The 12,092-nt window shown below is 41.6% G+C and overlaps 1 protein-coding gene across 1 annotated transcript in view; it reads right to left on the bottom strand.

Annotated features, from left to right (window-relative positions):
• The window catches only part of PKN2 (protein kinase N2), a 73,780-nt gene that overhangs the window by 18,533 nt on the left and 43,155 nt on the right, over positions 1–12,092 (bottom strand). The window contains exons 4-8 of the mRNA XM_015429781.1: positions 7,149–7,266; positions 5,278–5,423; positions 4,968–5,181; positions 2,527–2,712; positions 1,024–1,133 (exon numbers count right to left, since the gene is read on the bottom strand). Coding sequence (XP_015285267.1) covers positions 1,024–1,133; positions 2,527–2,712; positions 4,968–5,181; positions 5,278–5,423; positions 7,149–7,266 — 774 coding nt within the window. The remainder of the gene's footprint in view (positions 1–1,023; positions 1,134–2,526; positions 2,713–4,967; positions 5,182–5,277; positions 5,424–7,148; positions 7,267–12,092) is intronic.

Below are 12,092 nucleotides of genomic sequence, written 5' to 3'. Positions count from 1 at the left end.
TATGCAACTTGAGTTTCCAGTTCAGTGCTAAGGTCCTTTGAAGTCAGTGAGGTTTCTGTACCTTTCCCACAATCCCACACATGTGCTTCATAGAATATGATGTTATCTAAAGGGGAATCCCTAACTCTCCCCTGAACAAAAATACCAAAACAGTTAGCTGGAAAATTAACAACTTCCAACCTGTTTACATTTTGATCTTTTTTCATAAAAATCCCAACTAGCCTTAATTCAGACTAGGAATTTTTGAAAAAAATTGTCAAATTTAACCTTGGAACAATTTCTAGATACTGGCCATGTTTTTGCCCTCTTATATAAACCAGCTGGAAGATTATGAATATAGATTTTATAAGATTTTGGCTTTAAGCATATTTTATTAGCTTGATATGAGACTTTACTTCAACTTGACCCTTTTCAGTCTCATAATTCCATGGGGTATTTCATACATTTTTTTATTAAAGAAGGAAATTCTTTCTATCACCATGAATGCGAGCACACTCAGTTCATTTAAAAACCAACAATAATATTGGCCTTCATAACCACATGCACTAAGGACATATTGCAAGCGTTTCCCAAGTGTAATTCTGTCAAACAGATAGTTTGTATTGTACCCCACTTCCACTTCTCTCCAAAAAGAGCTTACTTTTCAAAATCATTAGTGTTTTAAAATTAATTTAGAACGTGTAACAATGTAAGAGATTAAACAACACTCCCAAGTTTGCATTCAATTTACTATAGTTTACAAGAAGTTGACACAGATAAGAGTACCAAAAGCTGTTGGGACAGCAGTTCTGACTTCTGTGGCAAACACAAATCATGTTTAGCTATTCTGAATTCAAATACAGCCCTGAACTATTAAGAGATGGAGGGAAATCAAAGCACATGAAGAGAGGAGGAAGTGCATGAACTGAAGTCTCATTCATGATACAAGCCATGGTTTAGCATTACATATAAACTTATTATACCACACGCAAAAGTATATTATTTAACTGGTGGTCACTGTTAACAAAATAAAAAGGTCCTTACTCTGTCTAGCTCCAGTGTAAACTTCTGATCCCATGACTGATTGGAAATAGGCTTCCAGCTAGTTTGATCAACCACAGTATTATCCAACTTCAGAACAGCACAGATTTCATCTGTAAATAAATCCAGAAACTCAGCTTAAAACTCTAAGAGGATTTTCCAGACACAAAACATTTGAGTGTTAGAACTTCTCTCAAAAACACTGGCAAGGATCAATTATGTAATTGGAATTGGGGGAACATACCAATACAAGACTCAAGGATTTTTAACCACTGTTGAATATGAAGCCTATTTAAAATCATTCCAGCTCTCCAAACCCTACCATTGTCCTATAGCAACCTTATACATCACTCTGATTTAAATTGATATACATGGTTGGTTAACCTAACATCACTAGTGGCCTCTTTAATTACCTAATCCTTGTTTAGCTACCATTACTGATGGTAATAATTTCTGGAATGCCAGAGGTGGCTAAGGAAACAAGACCACCGTTTCAGAATACCCAGCCTGAACTCCTCTTTGACTTTTGGGTCAAGCCTTCCCCACTACCAAAGTCACAGCTACTCCTTTCCCATTCAGATTTACATGGAAGGGGAGAATGGCTGGCACTGGGGTTTCCACTATGCTACATAATGTTACCATAGCAGAATCTCCAGGGTTCCCAAGTAACACTACATTCCAGGGCAAAATGAAGGCTCTGAAGCCAGAACTGCAATCCCAAGAATACTTTCCTGGGAGTAAACGCTACCCAGTAAACATCATTAGAATTCTGGGCAGACCTACTTAGGATTGCACTGCTGGTCTCCTTGTCATAAGATTCCCTTACTGATGTTGCAACCAGCAGATAATTTCTGGAGAAAGGGAGGCACTTTGGTGTAGTGGTTAAGTGTGCGGACTCTAATCTGGGAGAACCGGGTTTGATTCCCCACTCCTCCACTTGCACCTGCTGATGTGACCTTGGGTCAGTCACAAGCTCTGGCACAGCTGTCCTTGAAAAAGAGCAGTTTGTGTCAGAGTTCTCTCAGCCCCACCCACCTCACAGGGTGTCTGTTGTGGGGAGGGGAAGGGAAAGGAGTTTGTAAGACGCTCTGAGACTCCAAGTGAAGGGCGGGGTATAAATCCAATCTTCTTCTTCTTCTTAGTCCTGTCATTCTCCCAATTAATAAATGAGACTGTGATGGCACACAAACGTATTGTCAAAAACAATACCATTTATTTTATAAATTCTTTCTTTAATTAGTTTTAGCCAAACCCATTCCACATCTAGATGAGGGCCTTGGGCTTATGCATTACTAGCTACCATAACATCTAGGACACCCTCGAGACTTTTTGTAAGATTTAAACCTCTTATTACAACTTCCGTTCAAGCTGCTCACTGCTACAAAATAGTCCCACATAAATATATGCACCTATTCTGAATTTTTCACCAGTATTTACTTTTCTCAAGATGCTTCATGAAAGCCTTTCTGAAAATACATCCATTTTTAAAAAGTAAAGATACTCAACTGGACAGATCATCTGTTTTCAGAAGATTCCGGCTACTCCCACTTTTGCTTTTACTGGTTCGGCTCATAAAAGATGATCTAGCTTCACTTGGACTCCATCCAGGAAGAGTAATGGATGTGGCTTTTGATCGACCAGGTACGTTCTCCAAAATATCTTGGCATCCCATGAGTCTAACTTCCAAAGTACCTGAAACAGGACAGCCTTCATTCAAATTTCTAGCAAACCACCAACTACAGCCAATAAGAATATTTCATGAATGGTGGCAGTGCTGGCAGCTCAAAATCTTATAGAAGCTGGTTTAAACCCCTTACATGTACAAGCCTTATTTTTAACTAGAGAAGAAGGGCTGCTTCACATATTATCACAGACAAAGATTTTTAAAAACTGTACCATTTCCAAGAAACCCTATAGGGCTCTTTTTGTAGCAGGTACTCATTTGCATATTAAGCGACACACCCCTAATGTAGCCAATCTTCCAAGAGCTTACAGTAGCTCCTGTAAGAAGAGCTCTGTAAGCTCTTGGAGGATTGGCTACATTACGGGTGTGTGGCCTAATATGCAAAGGAGTTCCTGCTACAAAAAGAGCCCCCTTCAAAAATATGAAACTGTGTCTCACACAGTTACCATTGTTAGCACTCACAGAGTAGAAATAAATGAACTCAGTAATGATATGCAAATCCAGGACACATGTACTCTAACTTGATGTATTCTATAAAATGTGAGGGTGGCAGAATGAGACCTTATATATTGAGTGTGTGCGTGTGCGTGTGTGTAACCAACTAGTTTTGCCACAAGTTCAGTTTAAAAACTAAATTCATTTTGGGAAACACAAGCTAACAGCTGTGCTAGTGCTTCTAATTTAGTTGTTTATTAAATAATTTAGTAAACAACATATTAGGAACAGAGTTTTTATTCAACACCTGCTTCAAGTTAGCAAATAAAATCTGCAGGGATATATTTAAGATCTTCATTAAGCATACGAGATATCTTGGAACTTATTTCCTTTATGAAGTACTGCAATTACAGAAACACATACAGATTGTCAAGAGGAATGGCTGGACTATATAGTCTCAACTTTCATAACCCCTTTGCAGACGTTTATTCTTCTGGAATAGTGCCTCTTAATTTCTTGTATTTAATTACTTTAATCTAGAAAACTCATTAGCACAAGTAAATGGGAGATGCATTTTTATGCATTACTGTTATATGTAATTCGCTCTTCAGGTTATTAACAAGTCTTACTATTTTGTGGAAATCTCACCAGGAGTTGTTGTTTTTTTTTAATTTTCATCACAACTTAGTAGCACTGAATGAAGATAGCACAGTTTTCTGAATACTATATCTGATAGCTAAGTAGAGGGAACCCACTTAACCTGAAGAATAATGGCATAAATGTATTAAAAGTATTCTAAAACTAAGTACATTGGATCAATGATTCCAAAATGTCAGGTCAGGAATAGGGGTGTGCATTCAGCAGAAGCTGAGCCAAATGTATACCCAAATAAGGTCTTATCAACATTATTCAGACATATAGTCAGCTGAATGTGATTCTCCAATGTGTATTTGGCAGCCGAATAGATAATCCCAAATATATTTGGGATTCTCAAATATATTTGGCTCCATTATACCCCATGGGGCCATTACAGTAAATGACTTGTGGGCTTGTTGTGCTATTTTCCGCACTATTGGAAACAATGGTGGGATGGGGGCATTGGTCCAATCTTTTTGAGACTTGGGGGAGAGGCTCCAGCAGCTACACTGCAAATTTGGTGCCTTTACCTCAAACCCCCTCCCCTCCGAGGCCACTGAATATACACTAGGAGATATTTGTCATTAATTATAATGGCCCAATAAGGTATAATGGAGCCGAACATTCCCTTTAAATGGCTTTTGCAAGATCTTTCCTCCTTCCATTCTGTTGTGTGACCCCAAAACCCACAATGAACCTGCATTTTCCCGGTTTGTGCCCATTCCTAGTCAGGATCCACCAAAATATAATAGCAACTTGCTGGAGGAACATTCAATTTGCACAAAGCACTGAAAGACAAACTTGGGGATGTGATCTGTAACAGTTATTCACTTGGTGGTTCTCATTACGAACATGTTTTGGGACTGCTGCATTACAATCTTAAGAGAGCCTTTTCTCAAAAACACCAGCCATTAGGAAAAATAATCTTTACAATTAAAATATATGGAAATCAACATTTAGAAAGTTCAGGTAGGTCAACAATTGAGACATGAATAATGGTACAATTAGTATAAACAACATTTCCCCCCCAGAAAACACTCATTTTAAAAAAATAACAATTACTTCAGTCAGTATTGATTTCTACCCTTTTACATGGTAAAAGATACTCAGCATGACAAAATACTGAATTACCCCCTTATGTTTTAAATAGAGGAGAGAAACACTAAAAGACATGTATATTATTCCAACAAACCTGTTAAAGCTGCTGGTTTGGATAACGTACTATACTGATTCTGCGTAGATATCATGCTTTGCCGTGGACTTAATGTTGGTGATGACACAAGTGAAAGCTCTTCTATAATAATACTGCTTTTGGGATGGTTTTTAGGGAGTTCATTAAGTCTTTGTTCTAATGAATACTTTAAGAGGTCCAATTTCTGGCTTGATTCATTGAATCTTGCTTGAGCCTTGTTCAATAAAAAAGAAAGAATGAGTTTAGGAAAAACACATTTAAAGACAATTGTCTTATCTAAAAGTACTTAGATTTATCATTTTATAATTACTTCCGAGAGAGCTTTTCTGTCAGTAACTTTTCCCGATCCAAGCAACTTCATAACATTTTTTGCTCCTTCTGCTACTGCGTACTCTATCCTAAAATGATGCCGCAATTCCTCCATTCGAAGCTCAAGTGGGCTTATCACAGGCTTTGCTAGAAAAAAAGCACATAGATATTCAATATGAATTGGTTCTTTTAATATTCAAAATTGTTAAACAGATTAATACAAGAATGATAAAACAGAACTTTATAGCACAATTATTAAGTCAGGCCTTGACAAATTTTCTTTGGCTGCAACAGCCAGATGAAAAATCTAGGAGCCAGACTCATTTTTCAAGCCTTCAGGGTTTTGTAGTTTAATGACCAAATTCTCTAATTATTGCTACTACAAAACCTAACCCTGACCTCTTCACAGTTTCTGATAATTTTATTAATGTTCATACAACAACATTGTAGTATGTTCATACATTATGTATGAACATACTACAATGTTGTTGCATGAACATTAATTGGGCTCTCAATGTGCACAAGGTCACCACTGTCAAGGATGGAGATGTGTCAGAACAATCAGTGCTGCATGGCACTTTGGAGTTCTTAATGAAGTTTGTAGAGCTTTGCTGCAAAGGCCATTCCTTAACAACTAAAGTTATGCTCTTGCTAAATACTGACTATTGGCTGCTCCACTGAGGGCTGTTTTACTACTTTAACAGCAGAGAATAACTTCTTTTGCAACTTTAACTCCATACTTTTTAACACACCCTCTTAATGCCTCCCTTTTTGTGTACAGTTCTCTCTTCACCCTCTGCAGCACCATAAAAGTATCAGAATCACAACATCCTCAAAAGTTACCTCTTTCCCCCCCCCTCTGTCCACTCACAGGTCTCTTTACAGTCCAATTTCCACTATTCCTTTACTTTTTTGTTTCTGTGACCCAGGGAACCTTTTCTTCTTTGCACCAACACAAATCTCTCTGTATCCATACAACTAATTTTGCTTCCTCCTGTTTTTTTCTTTATCCCCCCCCACATATCCTATTATCCTTTGTTCATTTTTACTTTGCACAGGGTTAGAGACAACAATAGTCACTCCCTGGTGATGCCACGTTGTCACCAAGCATGCTGCTGTGGGGGGCGGGGGAAGAATGCTAACTGACCATTTTATTTGAATGGGGAAAAAGGATACTTTGCTTGGCCTTTTCAAACTGAACTAGAGCAGCCTTGGAAGGTATTCTTACCTAATGCATATGCCACAGATGAACATAACAATGAATGCATTAGTCAGCAAAGACTTCCCTAGAAGTTATTCTCTGAATTTCTTGGTTTTAATTGCATACTTTATGTGCAATCATGTATATAGTTAGGGGAGTGCTAATGATCATGTTATACTAGGAAGCACCACCTGTCAAATTCATTACGTTCTAATGTTTTAAGGACTGATATTTTTAGTGTATAAATGAATTTTTAAAATATCTGTGCATTTTAGAATCGTACTGCTAAAATGTACGGACTGAAACGGATATTCTTTACTTTGCAACTCTGGTTATTTCCTCCCTTGCTTATACTGGGCAGTCGTATGGCTCAAGCCTTTAGCTGACTGTTCTTACTAAAACTTTTAGCACTGAAATGGGGACTAGCAAGATTTGCAGCTATTGCTTCCATCCTGTATTAAAGAGGCATGTGTCAAAAGGTTAAGTGAATTCTGAAGTGAAAATGACTCAAGTGTAACTATGACTATAAATACCATCTGAGAAAAAAGAATATTTTTACCTACTCTTCCCCCAGCATTCAATAATATTGAAACAAACAGATGTATTCACATATACAATCCCATTTAATATTCTATCAACAATTTAGAGAAAGCTTTACTCTAGTGCTTCACCATTATCAAAAGCCAATTCATTAGTCTGGGCCGCCTGAAGAATTTGCATCCTTATAACTTCAATCTTTGTTTTGCTGTCCTGCAGCATCTGTTGAGCTGTTGCAAGAAGCTTTCTATCCTAGAGAGAGAGAGAGAGAGAGAGAGAGAGAGAGAGAGAGAGAGAGAGAGAGAGAGAGATTGTTTTTAAAATGTGAATTCCTAAATGAGACCAAATAAGCAGCAGTCCAGGCTTTCACTGAAAAAATGTGAATTGTGAAATGAAAACTTCAAGAGACATCAGTTGCTGACAACAAGACTTGACTTTGGTTCATATTTCTCCCCCCACCCCTATTTTGACATGGAACCAGATCTCTTCTCCATATCTTTTGCACAGGCTGCTGAATTGTTTTGGATCTATTGCCAAAAGAGCAAGCAGACTAAGCAGGACCATGTTTAATCACAGCACACTTCTTTTGCATAGGAGTGAAGCAGCAAGGTAGGGCTTCTCTTTGTTTTGCTGGGGCTATTTTAGTGTGAACTTAAAAGTCCAATTGGAGTCCAACTGGAAAATGGGCAACATTCACGCTAACATGACCTTTTCAACTACATGCTGTGATAGGGGAAGCGGCATGGTATAGCCCAATCTCCTCAGATCTCAGAAGCTAAGCAGGGTCAGTACTTGGAAGGGAGACCACCCGTGAAGACTCTGCAGAGGAAGGCAATGGGAAACCACCTCTGCTTCTCACTTGCCTTGAAAGGCCCTTTCTGGGGTCACCATAAATCGTCTGTAACTTGACAGTACTTTTATACACACATACATGCCCTGGCCTCCCACAGTCCAGTTTCTTTTCCAGAGCATTATATAAAAATGATTTTATTTGATTTTAATATACTAAGAGCAATTTTCCTAGTATTTTTGAAAAAGCAAACTTTTAACAGAAAGATACAAACAATCTAAGTGGAAGCTCTCAATGTATTTCTGTTCTCCAGAACAATTCAAAGTCCAGAGTAGGGATGTGCATTTCGGGATCCCGAACCGAAAAAAAGCCGAAAATAACATTTTTCGGCTTTTTTCGGCTTTTGCAATCCCGAAATGGCTTCCTATGCATTTTTCCGAATCCCGAAAAAAAATCCTGAAAAATTCGGGTCCATTATAACCAATGGCAAAAAACCTCTTGAAACTTTGCGGGGGAGGGGCATTGTTTTGCCTGTGATTGAGTGCCTGGGTGAATTTGAATTTGAATAGCTGCTGCCTGACCTCTGCTGGGGGAGGCCTCTATTTAAGGAAGCACCTTGCCAGAGGCAGAGGAGACCAGCTGAGCTCTGAGCAGGAGCAGGAGAGAGAGCTGTGAGAGAGGTGAGTGGGTTTCTTTTACTTGCTTTCAGCTGAGAGAATTCAGCTAAGGATATTTTGTGGGAAAACTGTGTTTAGCAGTGTGTGGAAGCACTTAGAGTTCTTGCAGAGTCCTGGCTGATTGAGTGTGGGAGAGGAACGGGCATTGTTTGACTGGGATTGCCTGTAATTGAGAGGAAGTGGAAGGGGCATTGTTTTGCCTGTGATTGAGTGCCTGGGTGAATTTGAATTTGAATAGCTGCTGCCTGACCTCTGCTGGGGGAGGCCTCTATTTAAGGAAGCACCTTGCCAGAGGCAGAGGAGACCAGCTGAGCTCTGAGCAGGAGCAGGAGAGAGAGCTGTGAGAGAGGTGAGTGGGTTTCTTTTACTTGCTTTCAGCTGAGAGAATTCAGCTAAGGATATTTTGTGGGAAAACTGTGTTTAGCAGTGTGTGGAAGCACTTAGAGTTCTTGCAGAGTCCTGGCTGATTGAGTGTGGGAGAGGAACGGGCATTGTTTGACTGGGATTGCCTGTAATTGAGAGGAAGTGGAAGGGGCATTGTTTTGCCTGTGATTGAGTGCCTGGGTGAATTTGAATTTGAATAGCTGCTGCCTGACCTCTGCTGGGGGAGGCCTCTATTTAAGGAAGCACCTTGCCAGAGGCAGAGGAGACCAGCTGAGCTCTGAGCAGGAGCAGGAGAGAGAGCTGTGAGAGAGGTGAGTGGGTTTCTTTTACTTGCTTTCAGCTGAGAGAATTCAGCTAAGGATATTTTGTGGGAAAACTGTGTTTAGCAGTGTGTGGAAGCACTTAGAGTTCTTGCAGAGTCCTGGCTGATTGAGTGTGGGAGAGGAACGGGCATTGTTTGACTGGGATTGCCTGTAATTGAGAGGAAGTGGAAGGGGCATTGTTTTGCCTGTGATTGAGTGCCTGGGTGAATTTGAATTTGAATAGCTGCTGCCTGACCTCTGCTGGGGGAGGCCTCTATTTAAGGAAGCACCTTGCCAGAGGCAGAGGAGACCAGCTGAGCTCTGAGCAGGAGCAGGAGAGAGAGCTGTGAGAGAGGTGAGTGGGTTTCTTTTACTTGCTTTCAGCTGAGAGAATTCAGCTAAGGATATTTTGTGGGAAAACTGTGTTTAGCAGTGTGTGGAAGCACTTAGAGTTCTTGCAGAGTCCTGGCTGATTGAGTGTGGGAGAGGAACGGGCATTGTTTGACTGGGATTGCCTGTAATTGAGAGGAAGTGGAAGGGGCATTGTTTTGCCTGTGATTGAGTGCCTGGGTGAATTTGAATTTGAATAGCTGCTGCCTGACCTCTGCTGGGGGAGGCCTCTATTTAAGGAAGCACCTTGCCAGAGGCAGAGGAGACCAGCTGAGCTCTGAGCAGGAGCAGGAGAGAGAGCTGTGAGAGAGGTGAGTGGGTTTCTTTTACTTGCTTTCAGCTGAGAGAATTCAGCTAAGGATATTTTGTGGGAAAACTGTGTTTAGCAGTGTGTGGAAGCACTTAGAGTTCTTGCAGAGTCCTGGCTGATTGAGTGTGGGAGAGGAACGGGCATTGTTTGACTGGGATTGCCTGTAATTGAGAGGAAGTGGAAGGGGCATTGTTTTGCCTGTGATTGAGTGCCTGGGTGAATTTGAATTTGAATAGCTGCTGCCTGACCTCTGCTGGGGGAGGCCTCTATTTAAGGAAGCACCTTGCCAGAGGCAGAGGAGACCAGCTGAGCTCTGAGCAGGAGCAGGAGAGAGAGCTGTGAGAGAGGTGAGTGGGTTTCTTTTACTTGCTTTCAGCTGAGAGAATTCAGCTAAGGATATTTTGTGGGAAAACTGTGTTTAGCAGTGTGTGGAAGCACTTAGAGTTCTTGCAGAGTCCTGGCTGATTGAGTGTGGGAGAGGAACGGGCATTGTTTGACTGGGATTGCCTGTAATTGAGAGGAAGTGGAAGGGGCATTGTTTTGCCTGTGATTGAGTGCCTGGGTGAATTTGAATTTGAATAGCTGCTGCCTGACCTCTGCTGGGGGAGGCCTCTATTTAAGGAAGCACCTTGCCAGAGGCAGAGGAGACCAGCTGAGCTCTGAGCAGGAGCAGGAGAGAGAGCTGTGAGAGAGGTGAGTGGGTTTCTTTTACTTGCTTTCAGCTGAGAGAATTCAGCTAAGGATATTTTGTGGGAAAACTGTGTTTAGCAGTGTGTGGAAGCACTTAGAGTTCTTGCAGAGTCCTGGCTGATTGAGTGTGGGAGAGGAACGGGCATTGTTTGACTGGGATTGCCTGTAATTGAGAGGAAGTGGAAGGGGCATTGTTTTGCCTGTGATTGAGTGCCTGGGTGAATTTGAATTTGAATAGCTGCTGCCTGACCTCTGCTGGGGGAGGCCTCTATTTAAGGAAGCACCTTGCCAGAGGCAGAGGAGACCAGCTGAGCTCTGAGCAGGAGCAGGAGAGAGAGCTGTGAGAGAGGTGAGTGGGTTTCTTTTACTTGCTTTCAGCTGAGAGAATTCAGCTAAGGATATTTTGTGGGAAAACTGTGTTTAGCAGTGTGTGGAAGCACTTAGAGTTCTTGCAGAGTCCTGGCTGATTGAGTGTGGGAGAGGAACGGGCATTGTTTGACTGGGATTGCCTGTAATTGAGAGGAAGTGGAAGGGGCATTGTTTTGCCTGTGATTGAGTGCCTGGGTGAATTTGAATTTGAATAGCTGCTGCCTGACCTCTGCTGGGGGAGGCCTCTATTTAAGGAAGCACCTTGCCAGAGGCAGAGGAGACCAGCTGAGCTCTGAGCAGGAGCAGGAGAGAGAGCTGTGAGAGAGGTGAGTGGGTTTCTTTTACTTGCTTTCAGCTGAGAGAATTCAGCTAAGGATATTTTGTGGGAAAACTGTGTTTAGCAGTGTGTGGAAGCACTTAGAGTTCTTGCAGAGTCCTGGCTGATTGAGTGTGGGAGAGGAACGGGCATTGTTTGACTGGGATTGCCTGTAATTGAGAGGAAGTGGAAGGGGCATTGTTTTGCCTGTGATTGAGTGCCTGGGTGAATTTGAATTTGAATAGCTGCTGCCTGACCTCTGCTGGGGGAGGCCTCTATTTAAGGAAGCACCTTGCCAGAGGCAGAGGAGACCAGCTGAGCTCTGAGCAGGAGCAGGAGAGAGAGCTGTGAGAGAGGTGAGTGGGTTTCTTTTACTTGCTTTCAGCTGAGAGAATTCAGCTAAGGATATTTTGTGGGAAAACTGTGTTTAGCAGTGTGTGGAAGCACTTAGAGTTCTTGCAGAGTCCTGGCTGATTGAGTGTGGGAGAGGAACGGGCATTGTTTGACTGGGATTGCCTGTAATTGAGAGGAAGTGGAAGGGGCATTGTTTTGCCTGTGATTGAGTGCCTGGGTGAATTTGAATTTGAATAGCTGCTGCCTGACCTCTGCTGGGGGAGGCCTCTATTTAAGGAAGCACCTTGCCAGAGGCAGAGGAGACCAGCTGAGCTCTGAGCAGGAGCAGGAGAGAGAGCTGTGAGAGAGGTGAGTGGGTTTCTTTTACTTGCTTTCAGCTGAGAGAATTCAGCTAAGGATATTTTGTGGGAAAACTGTGTTTAGCAGTGTGTGGAAGCACTTAGAGTTCTTGCAGAGTCCTGGCTGATTGAGTGTGGGAGAGGAACGGGCATTGTTT

Source organism: Gekko japonicus, unplaced genomic scaffold, assembly GCF_001447785.1.
Source record: "Gekko japonicus isolate JY-2015 unplaced genomic scaffold, Gekko_japonicus_V1.1 scaffold978, whole genome shotgun sequence".
In the NCBI taxonomy this organism is placed as follows: Eukaryota; Metazoa; Chordata; class Lepidosauria; order Squamata; family Gekkonidae; genus Gekko; species Gekko japonicus.
Note: the sequence above shows the minus strand (reverse complement) of the source record. Positions and strands in the feature narration are given on the sequence as shown.